The sequence below is a fragment of the Wyeomyia smithii genome, chromosome 3, assembly GCF_029784165.1.
Source record: "Wyeomyia smithii strain HCP4-BCI-WySm-NY-G18 chromosome 3, ASM2978416v1, whole genome shotgun sequence".
Lineage (NCBI taxonomy): Eukaryota > Metazoa > Arthropoda > Insecta > Diptera > Culicidae > Wyeomyia > Wyeomyia smithii.
In genome coordinates, this window is record NC_073696.1 from 2,321,053 (window position 1) to 2,346,718 (window position 25,666).

A 25,666-nucleotide genomic window follows, 5' to 3' on the forward strand; every position below is an offset into this window, starting at 1 on the left:
CCTGAATAGTACTCTCGCTTACTATATCCGTCATCCAACGGAACACACAGTGATAGGAGGTGATTTCAAATGTGTTGTGCGGCGATGCGATTCGACTGGAAATAATCACAACCCCGCGCTCTCTGCATCTGTGCAGCAGCTCAACCTGCTCGATGTTTGGGTACAGCTCCGTCCAACCATCCCTAGCTACACCTATATTACACACAACTCATCATCTCGACTAGACCGCATTTATGTCAGCCAAAGTCTACAAGGTATGCTGAGGTCAACTGATTCTCACGTGTGTTGCTTTACGGACCATAAGGCGTTAACAGCACGTTTGTGTCTACCACAATTCAGGAGATGAGCCTGGACGCGGCTTTTGGTCTCTACGTCCTCATTTACTAACAGCAGAAAACATACATGAGTTCCAATTGAAATGGCAGTATTGGACTCGTCAAAAACGCAACTTTCCCTCATGGATTCAGTTGTGGCTATTGTACGCTAAACCTAAAATGAAAACTTTCCGCTGGAAATCAAAAGCTGCATTCAATGATTTCCATCAGCAACATCAACGCTTATACAGAGAACTGCGGCAAGCGTACGATGGCTACTTTCAGAACCCAGAAATGTTATCCACAATTAACCGTGTCAAGGCAAAAATGTTGACCCTACAGCGCAATTTCACACAGGCGATAATGCGCACCAATGAGTCATTCATAGCGGGGGAACCAATTTCGATGTTCCAGCTTGGCAACAGACGCAGGAAAAAAAAAACAAATATTACACAGTTACGCGACGAAGAAAACCAACTCATCGACGACTCTACCAAAATTGAACGGCACATGCTACGCTTCTACCAATCACTTTATGCAGCGGGTGAGACGGAAGAAGATACGGAGAACATATTCAAATGCGAGAGAGTGATTCCAGAGAACGATCCGGTAAGTGAGTCTTGCATCCACGAAATAACAGCGGCAGAAATCTTCACTGCCATCAAGTCCAGCAGTCCGAATAAATCTCCTGGTGGAGACTCCCTACCCCGAGAGTTTTATCTCAAAACATACGACGTTATATGGAGAGAGCTAACCCTTGTTATAAACGAGGCACTGTCAGGAAACTTTCCGCCAGAATTTGTTGATGGTGTGATCGTGCTTGTCAAAAAGAAAAGTAACAATCAAACAGCGAGCTCCTACAGGCCGATCTCACTATTAAATTTTGATTATAAATTTTATCTCGCATTCTGAAGCAGCGTCTAGAGAGTGTTATGAGCACCCACCATGTGCTAACCGATAGCCAGAAATGCGCGAATACTGGCCGAAATATTTTTCAGGCCACCCTTGCTATGAAGGATCGTATCGCATGATTGACCAAATGTAAACAACGTGGTTTGCTCGCATCCTTTGATCTTCGTCACGCTTTCGACGTTGTTGATCGAACCTTCCTTTTTCGCAACATGTGCTCGCTCGGCTTGGAACCGAATCTCGTGCGCCTTCTCAAAAAGATCGGAGACCTATCGTCCTCTCGCCTGTTGGTTAACGGGCATCTATCGGCAGCCTTTCCAATCCAGAGATCGGTCCGCCAAGGAGATCCTCTCTCCATGCATCTGTTTGTGCTCTATTTACATCCACTGCTCAAGCAGCTCGAAGAGATTTGTGAGTCTGATCTTGTTATCGCATATGCCGATGATGTAACGGTGATCTGCACATGCCTTACTAGAATGGAGCGGATAAGAGAAATAATACAACGTTTTGAACGCGTCTCGGGGGCAAGATTGAGCCTGGAGAAATCCACGTCGTTATCAGTGGGATACACCGATGTCATGCCACTCACTGTGCCGTGGCTACGAAACGGAAATACTGTGCGGATACTGGGAGTGACGTTCGCGAACTCTGTTCGGCTGATGAACAAATTGAATTGGGATGCCATCGTCTTGAGTTTCTCTAGGCAAATCTATTTGCACTCACTTCGTACACTCAACCTGAACCAAAAAGTGATACTTCTCAATACATTCATCACATCGAAGATTTGGTATCTTGCTTCGGTTCTTACTCCGACTGCTGCGCATACGGCAAAACTTACTGCGACGATGAGAACCTTCCTATGGCGTGGTGTTGCGGCAAATGTACCAATGCAACAGCTGGCGCAAAGCAAGGAGACAGGCGGTTTGAAGCTACACCTACCGGCCCTCAAGTGCAAAGCGTTGCTACTTAATCGACATATGAGAGACATAAATTCCCTTCCTTTTTATATGTCCTTACTTTCTCAAGCAAATCCCGCCCTTTCCATAGACTGTCCCTGCCTGAAATTGATTCTCAAAATTCGAACACTCCCTCCACATATTCAACAGAATATATCCAGTGAAATAATCCACAATTACTACATAGAACAAACGGAAACACCTAAGGTGTCTAGTGAGTACCCTACGGCGAATTGGCGCCTGATTTGAAAAAATATCTCCATGCATAGCACGAATTCCAGCGAACGGAGTTTCCTGTTTCTGATTATCAACAGAAAACTTGAACACCGAAAATTGATGTTTCGGATTAACAGAGCCGACGGTGAAAATTGTCCATACTGTAATGTCACTGTTGAGACATTAGAACACAAACTCAGTGAATGCACGCGGGTGGAACCAGCCTGGAGAACACTGCAACGGAAATTGAACGTTCTGTTGAATGGATGGCGCAGACTTCAGATAGGAGACCTTTCAAGACCACAATTGAGATGTATACCCAAGAATACTAAAACAAAAATCCAAAAATTGTTTATTAAATACTCATTATTTATTATGCAAAGGAATAATGTTATTGATTTAGCTTCATTAAATTTCGAATTCGATAGCGAAGTGTAAATATTATCTTACGATAAGTTTTTACTAGTCACAAATAAACAATTTCTTATTAAAAAAAATTTGATATTACACCACGCAGTAAAATGGTCCAAGTGAGACGGTAGAGTGTCGCAATCACCCAAACTAGTCACTTCGGTAAAGAGTTTAAAGTCGTCCGCGTAAACAAGGTTGCAATTTCCGGTAAAAAGGTGCATCGCATCATTGAAAAATAAAATAAACAGAGTTGGGCTGAGATTGCTGCCTTGAGGTACACCGGAGTAGTTGGTAAACCCCTGAGATAGAGATGAGCCAATTTTTACTTGTAAAGTTGTCTGTCTTAGGTACGACGTCAACCAGCCACAGAGGCGAGCAGAAAATCCCAGTTGTTTGAACTTCTTGAAAGCTATATCGTGGTCAATTAGATCAAAAGCAGCTTTCAAATCGGTGTAAATTACATCTACTAGATTACCTCTTGTCCTTGCGTCTTTAAATAGCTCGACATCGATATGCGATGTCTTTCCCCCACGGACGCCTCAAGTTGTAGTCTACACTATATAAATCGTCTACCCTCCACTTCGTGACCAGTACTGGGCTACAGAACGTCACATAGATGATCGACCGCGTACCACTCCTGATATATATATACTTTTGGTCCCTACGTTGGCCAGATCTAGGTTGACCTTCGCCAAAGCTTCTTACAAGATCTGAAATCTCTGGTTCGTAGAGTAACCTCGCCCAAGCGTTGAAACCGCCACCACTACCAACGGCGTTAGGCCCTCCAACTCCAAAGATGACAGGTAGACCATCTGGGTGATCCTTTCGGTAGACCACCGTGGCGGAACATACTAATTGCAGTACAACACTGTTTGACTTATCCGCAACTCAATTACCGTTTTCGGGAGGGATGCGGTCCGATACGATGCCAATGTCCGACAACGACTCAGAAGCTGCTTGGTACATGAGCTTTTGAGCTGCGTAGCAGTGGTTCAGCTTTAGTTGCGTCACCCTGCTGGGCACCTGGAACCTCCCATGAAGTGTTTGGCGTCCCATTTTCCGGAACATCTCAAGCACTTGGGAGACTCCCCGGAATCCTTCGTTTTGAGGCCTGCACCTCCATAACGTCTGCATAATTGGCTCCTATCAAGTCCCTTGCAATTCCAGAACTTATGCCCTCTCTCAAAGCATCTGAAGCAAACGTCCGGTTGTTGAAATATACCCAGGGGCACACTGACCAACCAATCTTAAGCTTGTCTTCTTTCAATGCCAGAATCGCCCCTGGCTACGCAAGTCTTAAGGGCGCTACCTGGGTCTCCGCTGGACTCTTTGGGAGGCGGATTGACTTAGTGTCCACCTCCACCCCGTACTTCTCTTTAAGGGCTAGTATAGCGTCGCACCCTTCGGTGATTTCGTCTAGATTTTTAAGCTGAAAAGTCATCTCCGAGGTGAATGTCCGAGCCTGCTCTCATTCTTTACCTCTTTTCGGAGCTCAAGAATTATCTCGCCAGTGCACCTCGTCTTGGCACATCCTGCCTTTCTAGTGCCCTTCTCCTACTGCATACTCCCGTTAAACATCGTCGATGGTGTTTCGAAGCTCTGCAGATGCTTCCGAGTATTTGTGGCTTTTGCGAGGAATCGCCGGTAAGCTGTCTGACCCTTACCACTCCTAGGCAATTTCCCGCTGCTTGTCCGAAACTGTTGGGTACTGTCAGTGGTTGCACACATATTGCATGCCTTCGACGTTCACCACAAATCGACCCGTGACGTGATGACACGCAGCTCTCTCAAAGGTGGATAATAGTCTAACGCTGAGATATTGTACTTGGCTAGAAAGGTCTTGGAACGATGCTGGTCTAACAAGCCAGTCGTCATATGGTCGAATCCGGGCTTGGGAGGGATTGCTAGTCGATAAAATCGTAGCGCTAGCCCCGTAATTGTCCTGTTCACTAAACGTTGGCTGCAGAGTCTGTGTCCAATAAACAGGAATGTCAAGTTTTCTACAGTGAAATAATTTCTTCCCAATTTAACACTAAAGCCATGAGTCGATCGCACACATTAACTGAGCCACTAATGGCTGATTCAAAAAGTAAAGTAAAGATACTCAAGTAGTATAAGCGTTTTTTTTTTTCAAAATTTTTCCTGAGTTTTTTTTTTTTGAAAAGAATATTTTGGAGGTAAAACGGACACGTGTGGGTAAAATTAACATTAGAAAGTGATAATATTACTACCTTGGGCGTAAAAACTAATTATGGATTTACTGGTAGTAAAATAGGACAGTAGTAGCATTCACTAACTGTTTAATTTTCACCGTTTGTCGTAGAATCCACAGCCCACAAGAAACTGGAAATGATGGAAGCTTATTTTAGGGTCATTTCGCATTAATCGGTACGTTTAGCCGCGGCCATCTGTTCATCGGTCTAAATTTACCTTTGCTTTTTTTTCAGAGCATTTAATATTTTAAATGGAAAGTTGAAAAATTTGTTTATCACCACCATGGGTTGGTAATTTTGCCCACACAATAAGTATTATTGTAAATACCTAAATATATGGAGAAAATCCTTCAAACAATTTTGAACTTAAGATGACTTCTGCTGGTTAGTAGTCTGAGTACAGTGACATGCTCAAAAACCCTTGCAAAAAACTTTTTCACACTAAATCACGTTATTCCTTGTAGGCCAAAAATAACATCACCACCACGAATGTAGTTTACTATTTTCGATATTCAACAGTTTCGTTGTCTCAGATAGCTACTAATGTTTCTAAGATAGGGTGCCAATGAAGTTTGGACTATTTTACTTTTTTTAATCACAATTCCCATACTATCTTTGCTGGTGACGGATCATAGAGATGCTATGTCGAATTCAAAATACGCCCCCATAAAATTCAGTCGGGGGCTGCTTCGTTCCTTTTTCGTCAACAACATACATCCAACACGGCAAAGCAAGGCCTTGACGCTACATTCCGATTCGGATTGTTTATTACAGGGGAACTGTTTCATTATTCATCTCACCCCATATATTCATGTTATACAACATTAAAAAACACAATTAAAAACAGGAAAAAACGCATATTTTTTAATTAAACCAATTTTCTAATCCATGGAATGGATTCTTCTTACTTCATTTTAGATTTTTCATAAGGTAGAATCCTCAAAAACTTACTTGAAAGCTCTAAATTTCGTACAATAGTCGGACATCTGCACTCGAAAACTTATTTATTTCAATCACTTACATCAGAATACAAAATCCGCGCATTGGTCTATGCCGCTACAACGGGACTCGTTCAGCAGCCAACCAATTTTTTTTTTCATCACTAGCGGACCACTTTTTATTTTAATCCCTAAACAAAATCACTCACCACACAAAGAATAATTTAATCTTTAAAATGTTCACCTCAAATTTCCAAATAAAAGCTTCAATTAGCAGAAATATATGAGATGAATTTTTACAAATCCTAGATTTTAACAGTATGTATTTTCATCTGTTTTCACTGCGTTGAAAAAAGTAGGAGGGTGGTATTCAAGACACGACCGCATGACGTTGACTACCGTATTCTTATATTCCATTGAAGAGGGAATTTTAGAGGAATTGCAACGCTTCTTTTACAAAACTTCTGTAACAAAATTTCGAGGCAACAAAAGGTACCAGTTGCCGATTATTCTCGTTTACTGGTTAGTCCGTCCAGAATTCCAGCCATTTTAGTATTTTGCAGTAGCTATTTATTACTAACAGCCACCAGCATAACGGGTGAAACCGGCACGAGATGACCGGTACTATTTTGTTTTTCCTCCTTTTTGCTGCTAACACCGAGCGTCCGTATGTATCCGGTACGGTTTAATAATGAAACTGATGGGGTGAAATGTTCGAACGATACGTTTTATACCAAGGCTTCGTCAGATAATTAGAAAGAAGGAGGGGCTACATAGATAATGGAATGGTAGAGACAAATGTTTCTTGAAAGCTGCGCCGGCCGCTGTCGTAATATTAACACCAACACAAACATGCATTTTTGCAAGGTTTTTTCCGCTAGCAGCAGCATTTGGTAAAACAGAAAATTCAATTAGCCGCTTCTGTACCAAAATTTCGAGGCACCAAAAGGTGCCAGTTGCCGATTATATTGTTGTTTTTGGGCAAGTCCGTCCAGAATTCCAGCCATTTAAGTGTTTTGCAGTAGCCATTTACTACTAAAAGCCACCAGCATAACGGGTGAAACCGGCACGAGATGACCGGTACTATTTTGTATGTCCTCCTTTCAGCTGCTAACACCTAGCGCTGTCGTGAAATTAACATCAACACAAACATGCATTTTTGCAAGGTTTTTTTCCGCTAGCAGCAGCAATTGTAAAACATAAAATTCAACTAACCGCTTCTATTATAAAACTGCGAGGCACCAAAAGGTGCCAGTTGCCGATTTCTTGTTTACTGGTTTCCGTCCAGAATTACAGCCATTTTAGTATTTTGCAGTAGCCACCAGCATTACGGGTGAAACCGGCACGAGATGACCGGTACTATTTTGTCTTTCCTTCTTTCAGCTGCTAACACCGAGCATCCGTATGTATCCGGTACGGTTTAATAATGAAATTGATGGGGTGAAATGTTCGAACGATACGTTTTATACCAAGGCTTCATCAGATAATTAGAAAGAAAGAAGGGGCTACATAGATGATGGAATGGCAGAGACAAATGTTTCTTGAAAGTTGCGCCGGCCGCTGTCGTAATATCAACACCAACACAAACATGCATTTTTGCAAGGTTTTTTCCGCTAGCAGCAGCATTTGGTAAAACAGAAAATTCAATTAGCCGCTTCTGTACCAAAATTTCGAGGCACCAAAAGGTGCCAGTTGCCGATTATATTGTTGTTTTTTGGTTAGTCCGTCCAGAATTCCAGCCATTTTAGTATTTTGCAGTAGCTATTTATTACCAACAGCCACCAGCATAACGGGTGAAACCAGCACGAGATGACCGGTACTATTTTGTCTTTCCTTCTTTCAGCTGCTAACACCTAGCGCTGTCGTGAAATTAACATCAACACAAACATGCATTTTTGCAAGGTTTGTTTCCGCTAGCAGCAGCAATTGTAAAACATAAAATTCAACTAACCGCTTCTATTATAAAACTGCGAGGCACCAAAAGGTGCCAGTTGCCGATTTCTTGTTTACTGGTTTCCGTCCAGAATTCCAGCCATTTTAGTATTTTGCAGTAGCCACCAGCATTACGGGTGAACCGGCATGAGATGACCGGTACTATTTTGTTTTTTCTCCTTTTAGCTGCTAACACCGAGCGTCCGTATTTATCCGGTACGGTTAGTAATGAAACTGATGGGGTGAAATGTTCGAACGATACGTTTTATACCAAGGCTTCGTCAGATAATTAGAAAGAAGGAGGGGCTACATAGATGATGGAATGGTAGAGACAAATGTTTCTTGAAAGCTGCGCCGGCCGCTGTCGTAATATTAACACCAACACAAACATGCATTTTTGCAAGGTTTTTTCCGCTAGCAGCAGCATTTGGTAAAACAGAAAATTCAATTAGCCGCTTCTGTACCAAAATTTCGAGGCACCAAAAGGTGCCAGTTGCCGATTATAGTTTCCTGGTTAGTCCGTCCAGAATTCCAGCCATTTAAGTGTTTTGCAGTAGCCATTTACTACTAAAGCCACCAGCATTACGGGTGAAACCGGCACAAGATGAGCGGTACTCTTTTGTATGTCCTCCTTTCAGCTGCTATCACCTAGCGTCCGCATGTCACTGGTGCGGTTTTGGAATCAGATTGATGGGGCGCCGGCCGCTGTCGTAAAATTAACACCAGCAAAAAGATGCATATTTGCAAGGTTTTTGCCGCTAGCAGCAACATGAACATCGGAAACAGAAAGTGACAACAACAATAACAACAAAGTCAGATCGATTGTATCCGTTAGTGTTGACTGTGCTTGGGAAGAGAGGTAGTGATTGGCTGCGCAGTATGATTTAGACAATCGATATTAATTACCAATTTTTCAATAGTGTATTTCAAACAATAGTTTGTTTTTGTTACATAAATTTAACCGTAAAAGAATTTCTGATCGATTGATGCCAAAACCTCGGAAACCTGATTATAGATGACTGCAAATTAAGCGCTCAAAACCTGACCACTTTTCTCTGGTTTTCCCTGGTTGAATTACTAGATTTTCAAATTCAGGGGCCTAACTTCGATATAGACGTTAGTTAACGTCAAAAAAAAAACAAAAGTCGCCAAATCAGTTTCTGTTACTACGAACAAATCGTACTGAAAATGTAAAATTATTCCGACATAATTGCCATAAATCGACAGCACTATATTGGTTACCTAGTTTACCAATTTTGCACGTAAACAACTACAGCGGATACCTAGGTAACCTAATACGACGGTTTGCGGCTACGTTCATTCATGATAATGTGTTTCATTTATGATTAACAGTGTGATGTATATGGGGGCGTCTTGAGATGAATAATTGAGCAGTGATTTAACTTTTGAGATGGATATGGAAGCGTTGTAAAAAATTGTTTGTTTTTTCACTAAATATACAATGCTGAGCGATTCCATAAGAGCACGTAAGCGTATTTTGTTTATTTGCTCAATGATTTCGTGAAAATTTGGTGTTCATTCCATGCATTTTTCGTGAATGACCTGCTTAATGAGATGAATAATGGAACGATTAACCTACACAGACTCCGCAGCCAACTGTTAAGAGTTAAGTGACGATTGCGCGGCTAGCGCTACGATCCTACTGACACTAACAGTCTCTCCTGCGCCAAGACTCGAACCTACGACAACTGGCTTGTTAGGCCTGCATCGTACCTCGAGACCAGCTGGGAGATCACCTCCAGCACGGTGGAGTGCACAAAATTGGCCTGTGGGTTGAAACCTGCGTATTTCATCTTGATAATACAGCGCGTTTCGTACGGAATTTAAAGTCCTTCTGTTCACCACGCAGCTCTCCTCACACGTTCTTTTATCCATAGTATTTGGTATTTCTGTGTTTTCTATTATTATTCCTGTATTCCTTGTTGACTTTTAATTGCTGGAAAGTACTTTAAATGTCTCATAGAACCCATTACAGTTCCATTGTAAACCTTTAAAACCCATTAAAAGGACTGCTTCCTTGTGCTTGTAGATAGCCCTCTTTGAGTGGAGTGACGCGAAAGTATCGTTGGTTCTGGTTGCTGAGTTACGAGGTATATTCCCGCATCCACCGCTTCCAATGATGCTGAATCAGCTGCTGCAATTACTGATTGTGCCGAGTATTCAGGGAAGTGCCCGTCAAAAAATGACTGGGAGTGAGCACGTCTAATTCATCTGGATTTTCCCACAGTAGAGTGAGCGAGTGCCGGGTTCATCTCCGCTTCGATCTGGTTTAAAATCGTCATCATGTTCTCGAAGGAGAGCTGTCGTTGACCCAGAGCTAGGAGTAATTGAATACCTCACACCAAAGCGTATTTAGCCTCTTTCAAATTCTTGACGTTTACCATCGGAGTGCTGGGGGTGATCTACGAGTATCGATCCAATAGATACTCTGTCCTTTTTAAGTGATTCCACTGGTGTCCCTTCATAATCTCATGGGTCTGTGAAATCCAGTTGTCAACAAAAGTAGGCCAGAAGCATGGCGGCAGCAACATGGACATCGCACAGCACTAACCTCGTGAGTGTGGCCTACGATATTTCGCTGCTAATAACTCGACCGGTGAATGCGATGATCGGTGAATGCGTGTCAGTCGACCTCTATGTTCGTGAGTGACGTGAGTTCTTCACCGATACCGGAACCGTTGACATAAAAACGTGCACCTCTCTCGAAACTGTTGGAATTATGGACGCGTAGATTGTGGCCACCGAACTTTGAACAGACTGCCGAGTCGTGGAGGGAACAGACCCAGCTCCTTGATCAGAGACCTGAACACCAACCGCAGAACCAGAACCAGATGCTGATGACTCAAGAGTGTGCTTCTTGCTACACGTACGGCAACGGTACTTGGACTGGAGTGGTCACGCCGGAGACAGTTGCTACACAGTTGTTTTCGAATTGACGATCTGAAACCGCTTACCTAAATGCATCTTTACGAACTCTGGGCAATCACTCAAGTAATGAGGACTGCTGCAAGAAGAACATTTTGGCGAATGACCCCTTGGAGACGCTCGTAAATAGTGAAAACGTTGTATCGCTCTCAGATCCGTATTGCTATGAATCAGTGACTTAAACGTGTCACAAAATTGCAACCATTCATCGAGTTCCTCATTGAATTCTGTCAGATTTATTTTGGGCAAATGGATATTGGCACCTGCCACTATGCGTGAGGATCCAGAGGAGAAGGGAAGAGAAATGGGTGGATGGTAATTTCGCTTTGAACTCTGCCCTCACCTTGAAGTACAACTCCTCGAACTGGGCCCGAGTCTGCACATGTTTCTCCATCTCCTCTATTTGTGTTTGGGCGTCGTTGAATTCGTTTCATTTTTCAACGGGTTTGTCGATACCAAATTGGACCTGGAAAGTGAGATTGGGCGGGCCATATTGCCTCACGAACCGTTCCGTTCGCGACATCGATGGGATGAACAATCCGTTCGCCATAACCTTTTCAATATTTACTCTCGACATTCATTTTCGTGGTATTCCTATATCTCATCTCATTTCCTTATCTGTGAGCTTCGATTTTCAACAGGGGGCATTTTCTCATACTTTTGATCGATTTTCGGAAGTTTCATTCGGGATCTTCACACATAATTTTTTTTAGTATGGAATATTTTTTTTGAAAAACACCTTCACTATAAAAAAAACACTAGTGACCTTGAATAGAAGAAGACGAGTTTTCCAAGAAGCATGTTACTCTCACAAAAAACATCTCCGAATACCACTGACTCCCAAACTGTAGTCGCATGTTGATTGGCTTTCGGAAATGTTCTGGAACATCAACTGCTCATTCATGAGCTTAATAAAAAAAACCTTTGGCAGTTTTTTTATCGACTCGCAAAAGTATAAGTTAATAAACGGCAAAATTCTACTGAGAAAATTTGTAGTATTTACATTTGATTGGAAATTAGAAAAATCCCGTATTATTTGTAATGTTCGCTTATGATATTGGAAACTCAAACCTTTAAGTACATAGTTTTCATTCATCTCATAAAAAAATCTGCCACATGTTGACCCATTTATTGGAAATTGCTGTATTATTATGTGCCATTCTTGAGATACACATTTGATGCATGCATCTTCGTTTTGCATGTAGTCTTATTAAAAGAGTAAGCAGCTTCGTGTCTCAGTAAAACTTTACTTTATTTACTTATACAAGTTAAGGTCGTAAAAAAATCCTTTTTAAGGTTTCCCCGGTTGTCAGACAATCATTCTTCGCAAAAGCGAAGTCCCTGGTAGCATGCTCTAAGAATTCAAAGAAACTTTGTGAGTGTGTAGATCTCACTACCCTCAACAGGGGGATGAGGCCTACGCACCCACAAAGTTTCATGGAATTCTGCGAGGGTGCTGCCTGTCTCTCAGTCGGGTTGGTGTTAAAACCTGATATGGTATTTTGACGTGGGACAACGTCTTTGTTTTCTATACTGGGATGCATTCTGTAAAATAGGAAACGAAACTGGCAAATGTTACGTCAGATTTCAAACGATAATAACAGCACAACCACATGATGGATAACAATAACCAATATATTGTTCGAAAGATAAAATGTGTAACAGTTTTATAATACGCTAGTCATCATTATTATTTCACTGCTCAACGGTGAAAAATGATAAAAAGTTACAAGAAAATTTACGCGAACGATGAACCAATCACACGCGGGCATTCCTAGCACAGACGATGTGAATGGACACCAACTATTCCCAGTGATATTCTCAGTATCAATATCAAAAAAAAAAAATGGACAGAGTTTCCCCGTCCCAATAGGTCAACTTAAGTTTGCTTCCATTAACTTAGATTAATTTGAAGTCTCGAAGGTAAAGATCTTTCGAAAAGTTTTGAAACAAGCCTTTTACTTGAACAATTTCCAAACCTGCTGCCAAAGCATAATAAAAACTGATGTCTTGAAAGAAAACATACTGGTAAAAGCAACAATACCGTACAGTATAACATACATATTATGTGGAGCAGAGCGCCTCTGGTCTCTCGTCGTCTAGCATTGCAGTGGTACACGACTTCTATTTCCGTGAAACCAAGGAAAAACTGCAATGCTGCTGCATTGATAGTAATTGAAAGTTTATTTCATGAATACGGTAACCTTTAAAAAACATTAACTACTCAACAAGAATTGAGCATTTTCGCAACGGTCATAAGATTTTTTTTTGTATTTTATCTTCGATATTCAACAGGTGATCGTGATCGAAAGAGTAGATTTCCGAAAATACAAATTTATAGAAGCTTAAGAGCCAGCCAGTGCTTCTGAATATTTTGTCGATTCACAAATTGAACAGATCAGAATCTTCTTTCACATTTCAACATTGTTAGATGATATATTTTTGTTTTCAACTTTACTTATAATACTCTTACGTATGTTAGCTGTCTTCGTAATACAGTGAATGTAATTGTTGGCAAATGAAAAAAACTTGTCAAACAAAAAACAGAAAATAATCATTTCGACTTTTAACTTTCTTGTAATTGTTGATTGTTATGATTTTTCGCTGGAATTTGTCGATAATTTTATTCAACATATCTTCTTATGTTTTCCTATGAGTGAACCTATGTAACGGCTTCGAAATTATTTCCGTAATAAGATTAATAAAATAAATTTAATTTGATCAGAGTTAAATAAGACAAAATCATGTATTATGACAACGTAGGTATTGTTCCATTTGGTTTATGAGGAAATAGAGTTAATTCTAAATTCTTTGTGCTTCTACAATCACAACGACACGCTTGTGCCTTGTTAAATAAATGTTGTTCGCACAAAAAAACACTACACAATATCGTTAAGTGTAATCGAAGTTCTTTCGAGTGTTGTTCAATATATTTCTAAAAAGAAAGTTTATGGAGAGGCTGCGTATAAAAAAAAATTAAATCACAGAACAAACGAATTGTTACTGTCTGCAGATTCTGTAACTTTTGTGACTAAAAATCCTTCTAATTACAGTGTGTAGTCCCACGTCACTTTTTCAAACAACCCTAGGGCTGTATACATTGTAGTATTTTTTTCTAAAACGAGACACGAAAATGCGTTATTGACAAGCAAAGCTTTCATGAGCCTCAGTCTTGTGCTGACAAAGTTTCAAAGAGCTTTTGAAAATGTCCGAATTATCACAAGTGACCAAAGTATCAAAAAAATCAAATATGTCTCAAGTGTCAAATATGCCAAAATTGTTATGAACTCACTGCTCAAGTTGTTCTCTTGGTTCGAAAAATATTGGAATAAAGTAACTCCCAAACCATCGAACTGAATCATTATGCGTCTCCATTGAAAATAGTGCTGTATTCTATCCGCTTGCCGATATATAATCCCAACTTACTTAATACCCTGTATTTAATGCTCGACATAAAAGAATTGATGTTACGAAGTTTCTATTCCAATAAATTGTTTGTAACTACAAATAGCTTTCAATGCTTTCCATTATCGCAATCCAATTCAATGAACGTTTCCCCCATTAATTGTCCCCTGTCCCCTTGTAGACGCCAAGTAGTTGTCGTTTATTCGTTTCTGCTGCATGATGTAACAAATTAATAGCCGTAACACCCACTCCTTGCATTTTGCCCCACCCGTTTCACGTTCCTCGCCGGCTCTGGATGATAACCAGTGTAGTGTTGCGAAATTGTTCCGATAAACTGCAATCAAATTCCGTCGCAAATACCAAAACGGATCTTTTTCTTTTCTTTTTTCCCACTGCTTACTGCCGAACAAAAAAAAATCGTGCTTCTGCTTTTTGCACGCTGATGCTGTTGGACCAAACAAAAAAACAAAAAACAAAATCGAAATAACTACAATATCGTACATACTTGCGTGCATCTCTGCTATTGATGGCTGGATGGCTGGCTGACACTGGCGGTTTTTTTTCTTCCTCGTCTGTTTGGGTAGACTGTATCGTTGTCTAGCACACACGGAGCTGCCGCCGGCTCCGACGCCACCACCACCACCCAACATTGGCCTTATCGACGGCATGGCAGGCGGACCACCAAGGTTTGTTCCTATTAAATGTTTCTGTTGTTGTTGATGTTGTTTTCACCGCCAACCTGATGGGCAGTAGTGTTAAGATGTTGTGCTTTTGTAGTTTCATTTTCCTCTACCAACTTCTTTTATCGGAAATTCAGTGTCAGACTGCTCGGCCCTGGGTTGGCATATCTGTGCTAGTGACACGCCACCGTGTCCCAGGGGTGTGACGATAGGAAAAATGGAAAAACAAGCTCCAGATTCAATGAAGAAAAAAAGCTTAACTATGTGAGGAGAAACTGAGAAGAAGCATTATTGGCATGCTGAACATTTTCATGCCGTTCTTTTGTACTTGCGTCTTCAGGATCATGGAAAGGTGGGAGTTAGCAAAGTTTTTATGTACTTTTTTCTTTGCAACTAGTTGGCATACATTTCAAAACTCGAACCCGAAGTCGATTTGAATATTCAAACCGCTCGATTTAGGTTGCACAGCATTTGCTAGCCTGAGGTCAGTTTCTTCTAGTCGATATGCGGAAATGTTCAGACAAACTGCAAAAATGAATAAATCATTATCACAGCGATGTTAGCTCTGTTGTGGCCAGACCCGCAAAAAGTTCCTAGCAAAAGGCAATATTTCCTGCCATGATACGCAAACTAATTCCTCTAAGCCATTGTTATTCATGTGCTGTCGTTCACTCCGTCTGGGGACTTTCTCACGAACGTGGCCTCTATTGCATAAGCATTTGTTTAGAAAGTATCTTCCGGCATCGTGAAGGCTTAGAAACGGGAACGTAATACCGAACCGCAATCTTGTCAATAAATTCAATTGTAAGGCACCGCACCACTAGAAGCCGCCTAATTGATTTTCGGCTAATTTGCTTCAAGTTTCTATTAGCTAGGGAAGAAAATCCCCTGAGCCTCAGCGGAAATTTGATATTAAATCCTGCACGTGAAGCTTCAGGGAACAATTTCCCGTGAAATCGAGCAGTAAACCGAAACTGCTTCTGTCTCCGTTCATGCTGTGGTCAAAATGGTTTTCCATCACTACACTCGTGATTGGGTGCTTGGTTCTATCATGCTGAAAAGTAATCCCCAGGCTTAGAAGACCAAAGGGAAAAAAAACACACACACACACACGCACAGTTGCCATTATCATGATCATCAACATCATAGTCGTCAAGTGTTTCGAAGCTCGGTGGGCAGGCAGACACAGAGATCCATAGACTGTGTGCCATGTTGGGAGGCATGCAGCTAACTTAAGACTTGCTATCAACCCCTCAGCCACTGACTGACAATGGTTTTCTTCGTTTGTTTGGTTTGCTGCTCCAGTATCGTAACAGAAATATGATATTAGAACGGAACTCGAGTGGATATTTTCTTGGATCTATTATTAGGTGCTGTGAGGAATATTCACAGTGACATTAGAAATTTATGCAGTTTTGTATAGATCAGTGGGCAAAAAGACAATCGAATTGTTAACTGAAACAAATCGAATCATCATCATTCGGGTGGTAGAAGTGCAGAAACAAGCATGGACTGTTGAAAAACAGCCACAAATAATTGTCATTTGAATCCTCTCAGGTATCGGTGATTAGAAAGCACCTTTATAAAAGTAACTTGCATCGAAGATTGCAGGCAATTCTTGTATTGAAATGTCAACGACGTTTTTGAAATGCAGGAATAATGATAAAATGACACAGAACACTTGGTCACAGTGAGCCATAAGCTGTTTGTGCAATAGAACGAGAGATATAGATGCAGATAGAGATGCAATTGAGATATGAGACTGCGAAATACCGTATTTCTGCTGAAGATTTCACCGTCCGTTAGAGACCGGATATTTCCATTGCTGTATCAAATTTGGGTCATCGTGTTTGTTAAATAACATGTGCTGAATTGACAGAAGTGAAATCTTCGCTACCTAATCGAAACAAACCGCCTACAATTAGAACTGGACGTAAACGTTGAAAAACTTTATGGGCAGGCGGGTGTTGAGATATAGCATGTAGCAGACAAAAACTCTATTTCTGAATTTTTGTTTTCCTTTGAGAGGAGGAGTCGCTTCATAGTGTGTTTTTTTTTCCTGTATGGGCTTCCTCACTGCGACCAGAATCGTAGATCTATTGTGAGATATGCCCGGGTGTTTACTGTATCCCGCACTTCTATTAATAGCAATACCTCTATTGAGAAGTGGCATGCTTGCCATTATTGTTCATCAGTGCTTGTGTGTAATGTGCTACTCTTCCTTACACGCTTACTGTTCTACTATACCGATACTCGTTCCTCTTGACAAATATCACCAATTATAATTCCCTGGAGAAGTTTCGTCGTGCGTCCTTCTGGCCAGTTTTATTGATAAGAGGGACTTTTTTTTTGTTAGGAGGAAGTCACGCAAAGGTATTTGTAGATTTCAGCGTAAAAGAAGGGTAACTGGTGGGGAGCCTGAGAATAAACCCATGCTTAAGTCCTTTTTTTGACATCAGATGGCCACGACCATCCGCTTGACAAAGCGGACTCTGTAACCTTGCGGCTACGCAGCTCCCCTGTGTTCGTAAGCAATCGTGAAAATTGTCAAGAGTTGCTATGGTTGATAGAACTTATGTCCGATCTCGGCAAAAAAATACGTCTGCAGTGCATTAAGGCAGTTCTTTTATGTTTCACTGTCCAAGTTAACTTTTAACAAAAACGTTTTCAAAAACAAGGGAGCAATACCACGACTCTTCAGCAGAGATTGGAAAACCGCAACAATTGAGCAGTTAGCTCTATTGTTGAGTTTCTTAATAATATGTAGCTGGAAGAAATTTGTAAATCACATGACGGTTTCCTGTCAAATAATTTCATAGCCAAATGCTGTGAACCAAAAAAGGACCTCTATATGATTAAATACCATTTGTGTGACTGTCTGGCGCACATTCAATGTATTGGTTGGATTCATGCGAATTTAGCTTTTGTCAATGGAATTTAGATTTTGTCAATAGACTATTGAACTAATCTTAGCTGTGTGTGAAACTTCCGACGCTGCCGTTGCTGCTTATCTTTCGCGCAAATCACTGAAGATGAAACTACTGCACTTATCAAAGAATGTGTGCCAAAGGCTCACCAAGTATTTAGTACGCAAGCTTATAAAAAAGCCGACATTTGATCGTTTGCGTTTGTCTCATTTAAAGTGAGCTGTATACCTATTAGGGTGGGGAATCGTTATATGGAAAAAACGAAACTTGATAGCGGAAAGCCAGAACCAAGTTTTTTTTGTTATATTTGGGACCCCAAACAATCCTAAATTTATCGGAAGTCGATTGGTTGTGTCTCCGCTTGGCGCATTGCATTTCAAATTGATATGGAGATTTGTATGGAAAAACAAACTTTTTTGCATTTTCCATTCTAAAGAGCAAAAAATGGCCCAAACCATAGGTTTCATTTTCAGATGGTAGGTTTTTTGATGTCCAACAACTTGGCCGAAGACTCTAAAGAGCTAGGGTGTGCCAAAAAAAATACTAGAGCTGTTCAAAGTTGAGTATGTCGAAACTTATGTTGCAAATCATTTTTTCTGCCAACACTGTCAGTGTACCGGCGTCAGTCAGATTTCCATCAGAAGTTACCTCTGAAACACGTTGTAGATTCTATTTACGCCTAGAATATTGACCTAAATTTGTTTGCTTGGTCCAGGTGAGTGTATAAACTTGTTACGACAGCTAACTTCTGATGGGAATTCAACTGACGCTGGTGCATTAGTAATGTTGGTAGAAAACAAGAATTTTTGCATTTAAATCGACATACTCAACTTTGAACAGCTATGGCTCTTCTTAGGGACATTCTAGCTCTTCAGTGTTTTTTGCAAAGTTGATAGGCATCTAAATTACTATACTTTAACATAATGTAGTGCATTATTAAAGCATTATTGAGCTCTCTAGAAAGGTAAATGCAAAAAAGTAGGTGTTTCCATATGAATTGAGACAAAACCAATCGACTCCAAGTAAGTTTTAGGTTGTATGGGACCCCAAAAGGAACCAAAAAAACTTGGTTCTGGAAAATCGATCATTTTTCCCCACCCTAGTATCCATCAAAAGTTAATTTGACAGACTTAGCTACAGAAGCCGTCAGTCGAGCAGGCAACATGCCGATGCGATAGTATATTTTTGTATAAATTTAAAAAATCAAACGTGAACTGCATGGTCTTCGAAAGAGTTTTGTGAGTATTTTTTCGAACTAATTCCTTTTTTTACAACGACTTTTCACCCGTCAACAAGTTCATTAGAGGCAGACACTGTATGTGGCTGGGAAAGCGAAAACTAAACGAACTGAAAACATGATATAGACTTGGAAAAAAATATCGCATCCAAACGGGACTTGAACCCACAATCTCAGTTCGCAGTTCGCTTATTTTTCACTTTCCCAGCTTCACACACTGTCTGCATTTAATGAGCTTGAATTTAGACGGGTAAATGTCGCTGTAAAAATAGAAAAATAGAAATGAGTTCGAAAAAAATTTACTTTACGGTGCACATTCCGTTGTTGTGTCGCGCTTGCAGTCACGACTGGCTTCGGTCTTGATGTACATATATAAGATATATATATATATATATATATATATATAGTTCGAATGATACAATTGCAAATTCATGCATTTGGTAGGAATCTTAGAAGATTTTCTAATCGATTGCTGCAAAAACGAAGGAAATCCATCGAATACTAACCGATTTATTAGCATTTGAAATTTTTCTTACTTTTTTCAGTTTTAGATTTTCATTTTACATCCCTATGTAGCCGAACTTCCTGAGAGAAGTATTCTAATTCAAAATTAAATCTTCATTAATTCATTTGTTGTCCTTATAAGGACAATTGTTCAATTTATCATTGATAGTGAGGATTAAGGCGCACGGTCAACACAATGAGAAAGGTGTTTTCACATTGAAAACTAGACACGGCTTTACTGGAGTAAGTGTTGGCAAATGCATCTACCGCTAATACCACCGCTATTATACGAAAGCGCGTCGTTTCATGTGGGGAATATCAACAACAAAAAATGACGCGCGTCTAAGCATAACCCGAACTGTTTCGCCGTGCTGCTCCCATTTACCTTCACATCGGCCTCAGGAAAGTACCGGCTGTATCTGCATCTACCGCTGAGGCTGTCACTATACTGCTATTGGTACCAAAAGCTATTAACTCTTCAAATAAGTGTGTTATTTGTTCTCAAAAGAACAATTGTTCAATTCAAAATCGGATTTACGCAATCGCATCTCTGTAATATTACCGACAATAATATTCTTCTGAACAAACTGATACAACTTTCCCATTAGGCCTCTGCCATTATAGACGCGAAAAGCGACGCGAACCGATTCGCTCAGCTGTAGGTTAATGTACAGCCATCAGTAGAGCTGTACATCAACCTACGGCCGAGCGAATCGGTTCGCGCCGCTTTTCGCGTCTACTATGGCAGAGGCCTTAGAGGAAGTTGCTGGGGTATTCACTGCATGCAAGCCTGCTGCTGATGCTTCCCGCTACCACACTGAAACAGCATTTTAGTGAAGGGAGTGTCGTTGCATCAGCTGACCCTGCTACTATCGATGCTGATCTACCCGCTGCAACAGCTACGCTATGCATAGCCATGCCACAGTTGTGGCCGCTATACGCTGGCCCAGCTGCTGAGCACCTGCAACGCTATCCGTAGCCATGCCAAAGTTGTGGCCGCCATTGGTATCCATTGTACCTGCATCTGCTGGCCCTGCTGCTATCGATGGTGAGATCCGCTGAAACTGCTACGCTTATTCGCAGCCATGCCACAGTTGTGGCCGCTATCCGCTATCGATGGTACCCACTGCTCGCTCCCGCTGCTGCTAAGGGAGGACTGCTGTCGTCGCTGTTCAGAACTATTATGAGCGGCTTCGACTAAAACAGGCTCTTATATAGGGATGAAAATAGGAATGAATTATTTTACGTACGTGGTGGAATGATATAACTTGAAAAATATGTGTGACTTCATTCTGGTTCAAAGCGATCATTTGATAAGCTCCACTTTTTTTTTCAGTTTCTAAAGTTTCGTAGCACGGATGCACAAAAATGATTTCTTGTCGAGCCGGACCGATAGCACTCTCATTGAAGCAACAAAATAACATGTTTTGTGCAGCTTGGTTGAAGAAAATGTTCCCGTCCCCATGTCGCATGTAAGCAGATTATTGCGTTCAGTAGATAGTGTATCCAGCGAATAAACACCAATGGTGCTCTCACACACGCAACGGTTTTAACCCGTATCTTATTGCGGTTTGTAACATCAAGCGATTTCGTTTGCTCGCTGTTGCGTGTTGCATCATGTTGCAACTTGGCAGCTGGGAGACGACGAAATTCTGTTTATGCTGATTGATTGAATCGACTTCATATTAGCTCTGCATCGAAGTCGAACTAACTGCTTTTGTGAATGCGTTCTAACAGGGCATTTTATTATTCAATGTCGGTTATGCTGATCGCAGCCTTTGCGCTGCCCTTACAGTGGGGAGTCTACTAAATAAAGTAAAAATTAGACAACTACAACAGAATTTGATTGCATCCCGCACAGAATGTCTGCTTGTGTTGATGCCAGAAAATTATTAACCTTCAATTATTTTTTTATTTGCCTTGAAAAAAGCATGTTGCGGTTCAAAATCGGTTGCTAATTACAACCTTTGAGCTGCCCTAACATTGGTGGAATTAAGATACACGGACAACATGCACTGTGGAAGCTATTTCACATTCAGTAAATTAGACGGGTGCGACAAATTTGAATTGCTAGGATGCAACACAGAATGCTTGCTTGCGTTGACAAAAATTATTAACTTTCAATGACTTGTTTATTTGCCTTGAAAAAGGCATTTTGATTTCCAAAATTGGATTTCCTGATGGCAATCTTCATGTTGTTCCAACACGGGGGAAAAATGGCTGTCTGGCGACACACGCTGAGAAAAACCGCGCTGCTCCTGAGACGTGGTGACCAACCACAGGGCTAGTGCTGCTGCTAAGGAAGGACGACTGCTGTTGTCGCTGTCTAGAACTATTATGAGCGGCTCCGGCTGAAACAGGCTCTTATATAGGCCAGATAGCATGTTTTCAATTGCAAGGTATATGATCCTGTCGACCGTGCTTGGGAAGCAAGCATATAACGACCAATCAGAGGTCGAATTTTTCGTTTTGACAAGGCTTGACTATTTTCAATAGTACAATAGTGTGAATAATAAAATTACAATTATCTTCTTTTGGGAAGAATCTTAGAAGATTTCCCAATCTATTGCTGCAAGAACGAAGGAAATCCATCGAATACTAACCGATTTATTAGCATATGAAATTGGACATATTTTTCACTTTTTTCGGTTTTAGATTTTCATTTCACATCCCTATGTAGCCGAACTTCCTGAGAGAAGTATTCTACTTCAAAAATCTCCTGACTGTGTAACACCAAAATGTACGAGGCTTTCGACAAAGACGACTTTTCATTTCACTGAAACTTAGTTCCTTCTCGAAGTGCACGATTTAGAATTGTCTTCTAATATGTAGTGCTATGGTGACCTACCCTAGCTATTACCTCACTGCTTCGACATAGACCACCATGGAGCCGCATGGGCGACTGTTCCACTATAAAGAAAGATAACGGCTGAGAAATGAAATTTTAGGAAGGCGGCAAGGCATTAACGATAGAGATCAATGGGTTAGTTAAATAACCCATTCGCCAGAAGCGGCATCGCACGGTCTCCACCGAGACTATTAGACTCAGGAAAGGTCGCACACACTGTTTCTAAAGCTGCAAAAACGTGATAGAAATTATTTTGACCCAAACAAATGATTTCAATGTACTAAACAATAAGAATCGAAGTTTACTTTCTTCATTCTTGATTGCTTCTTGTGAACGACAGTTTTCGGCGGAAACTATCGATCACAAGAAAAAATAAAATAGATGCGGCGATTACTCTTCATTCTTGCATATAAAAATTTTCTTTGTTCGGCAAAATTGTAGCACATTTTAATAGAAACAACTTTTTCAAAGAAACCATCTGGCGATTCAAATGGACTTTTTTAATAGGTGGAGATGTTTTGTGATTAAATAATTATTTACTAATATTTATTCAGAATTTATATTGTGTGTTCTGCCCCAAACGGTGACATATCAACACTATTGCATGTATTTCAATTTTAATTTCATTAAAAAAACGTAATTGCTTCCGCAGTTAGGTGAATATAATTGTAGAAAAATTGTAGAACTAGTTATCAAGAAAAAAAAAAGAGTTTAAAATTAAACCTTAACGGGTGTTAACAATAAAAAATGAGAATTTTTTCAATCGCATATAAAAAAAAAATTTATTTCATCGATTTCAGTATTTTTTATTAATAACATAATGTATTTTCTTCAAAAAAATATCAGTGAATGTTTGAGTAAGGGCCATGGTCTGCTGTTCGACGCAACTTTGTTGCGATGCTCTCACAAGAACGTTGTACGGCACTTATTTTTTGGTCATCCACCGACACTGTGTTTTAAGTAGTAGTTTTCTACACTTTTTCAATGTTCTAAAATGATGTTTGCAACGACGAATTAAACAATTCCATCATAGATAGTTTATTTTTATCTCTCATATTTCTTTGGTTATTTACGATTTTTGTTAAAACAATGCATTAACATTTCTATATTAAAGTATAAGTAAAACATCATTCAATCCAGATCATTTAAATTGGCAGATAGAAGCAAAGTTGTTTCTTACGGAATGTGCTTTACTCAGCAAAACTTTACTCAGCAAAGTGCAAAAGAGAAAAACTAAATCCGTTTTCATTTTTAGGCAGATCAATCTCAAAAATTTTAGCTTTCCTAAAATAAAGAATTATTATCAAAGCAACTTTGCGAAGACACTGCGACTCAAAAAGTTATTTGTTTCGTTATAGAAAACAATATCGTAGAAAATTTAAAAATTGTAGAAAATCACCATAAAAAGTAAAATTGAAAACAATTGATTTTTAGGGGTGATCTATTGAAAACTCCACAAAAGTCCATTGAAAAAGGTAGATAAAAGTATGATGTCTTTAACAAAGTTGTTTTTTTAGAATGTGCTACAATTTTGCCGAACAAACTAGATTTCCAAAATTAGGAATGTAAAATTTGTTTGTTACTGTTTCAACTTCTTTAACATGGAGAATAATTATTAGAACAACTTTCTGTTAGGCTCAAAAGTTTTTTTTTTTATTGGGTCAAAATAATTTCGATCACGTTTTTGCTGCTCTGGGAACAGTGTAGGCTGGTGCGAAGGAGGAAACGCTAGGGTGCCAGCCAAAATGGTCATCTCGAATTTAAAAAAAAAACCTATACAAAGTGTTCACCTGCTCGAAAAAACACCCTGTGCAAAATTTCAGCTCAATCGGACTTAAAATGGGGTGGCGCAAAGCGATTGAAGTTTTATTTTTTTGAAAACCGAAAAATCACCCAAGGGGGGTGGGTACAGTCCCCCCACGATTATGGATCACTTAAGAAGATGTATGAATTCAAAATATCATTTCTGACCAATTTTATAGTTTATAAGTAATCTATAAATGTTTTCAGTCACAAAAATATGTAATCCTTCACTTCATTGAGTATTTTTTTGAATGTTTTGTGAATATTTCTCAGAAAATACATTTATTTCATAACTCACCAAATACACAATTATGGATCACTTTTGAGAGCGGTTTTAATTATGAGACAATTCGCATCATATTATGGATCAGCATATTAAAAACAGCTTTTGGCAACGAATTCATTCAATAAACCTTATTCAAATTATGTAATTTGAAGAAATAACATATTTCAAATCGCATTAAAGATCCCGCAAGGCCTGGCCACATTTTATGTGGCTTTTGAGGTTGCAGTTAGATGGAGAGTTCAGGTCTGTCGCTCCCGAAGGTAGAAATGAACCATTGTATACGGTACATCATAACAGTTTCGCGCTTCTCGTAGCTTTTCTGTCCCTCTTGCTTTGGGAAAAATATTTTTCAAAGGCTGATCACTGTTTAGCTTCCGTCTGGAGCTCAAAAGAAGTTGAGAGGGTGTTTTAAGTGGTGAAAATCACATTTGAATCGGAGTGTTCCATATTTATAGAGAACTATCTTGTCTCGGTCCCTATTATGGAACAATTAGAAAATAGCTAGTTGTTACAGAAAAATCGTTATCAACCATCAACATTTTGATGAATCGTGAAGAACTTACCTTGATCTTTGTGTATGAGTTATTTTTTGCACGAGAATTAGCGATTATATCACATATGAACCTTATGAATAATGAGCGTGCTTCTTACGCTGATTGAGAAAAACGACAAACATTTTGATAGATTCTGGAAGACAATATTTTAAGCGTATAAAAAACACATCAATCTAGGAGTAAGAACGATGTTTTCCGTGTTCAAAGCTAGCAAATATGGTATATTTTACTGCAAAAATGTTACATGCCTTTGAACCGTTAGTTTAACTGAGTTAAATAACTACAAACACAAAAGTGATCCGTAATTGTGGGAGTTCCATAACTGTGGGGGGAGTGTACGTGAAATTTTGGTTTTCGAATTTTTTTTTTGATGCCAAATAACTTAAAAACGCACGAAACGTCGAGAATAGGTGTCAACTGAAAATTTTTTTTTGCAAAAATTTACTCTCTGGGACTTAGTCGTATTTTCAATTTTGGAAGGCGGAGTTCAAAATGTTTAGAATTTATCTTTCGAAATTGATCACTAGTCTCTCGAAATAGCTTGTATAATGATATACACTATAACTAGCATCTAATACATTATGTTT

At 39.9% G+C, this 25,666-nt stretch overlaps 1 protein-coding gene across 8 annotated transcripts in view; it reads left to right on the forward strand.

Annotated features, from left to right (window-relative positions):
* The window catches only part of LOC129732609 (uncharacterized), a 283,879-nt gene that overhangs the window by 149,986 nt on the left and 108,227 nt on the right, over window positions 1-25,666 (forward strand). For 7 of the 8 annotated variants that reach the window (XM_055693610.1, XM_055693612.1, XM_055693614.1 and 4 more), the window contains one exon: window positions 14,825-14,926. The exons of the other annotated variant lie outside the window; for it this stretch is intronic. In XM_055693610.1, the coding sequence (XP_055549585.1) occupies window positions 14,825-14,926 (102 nt within the window). The remainder of the gene's footprint in view (window positions 1-14,824; window positions 14,927-25,666) is intronic. 8 annotated transcript variants of the gene reach the window in all.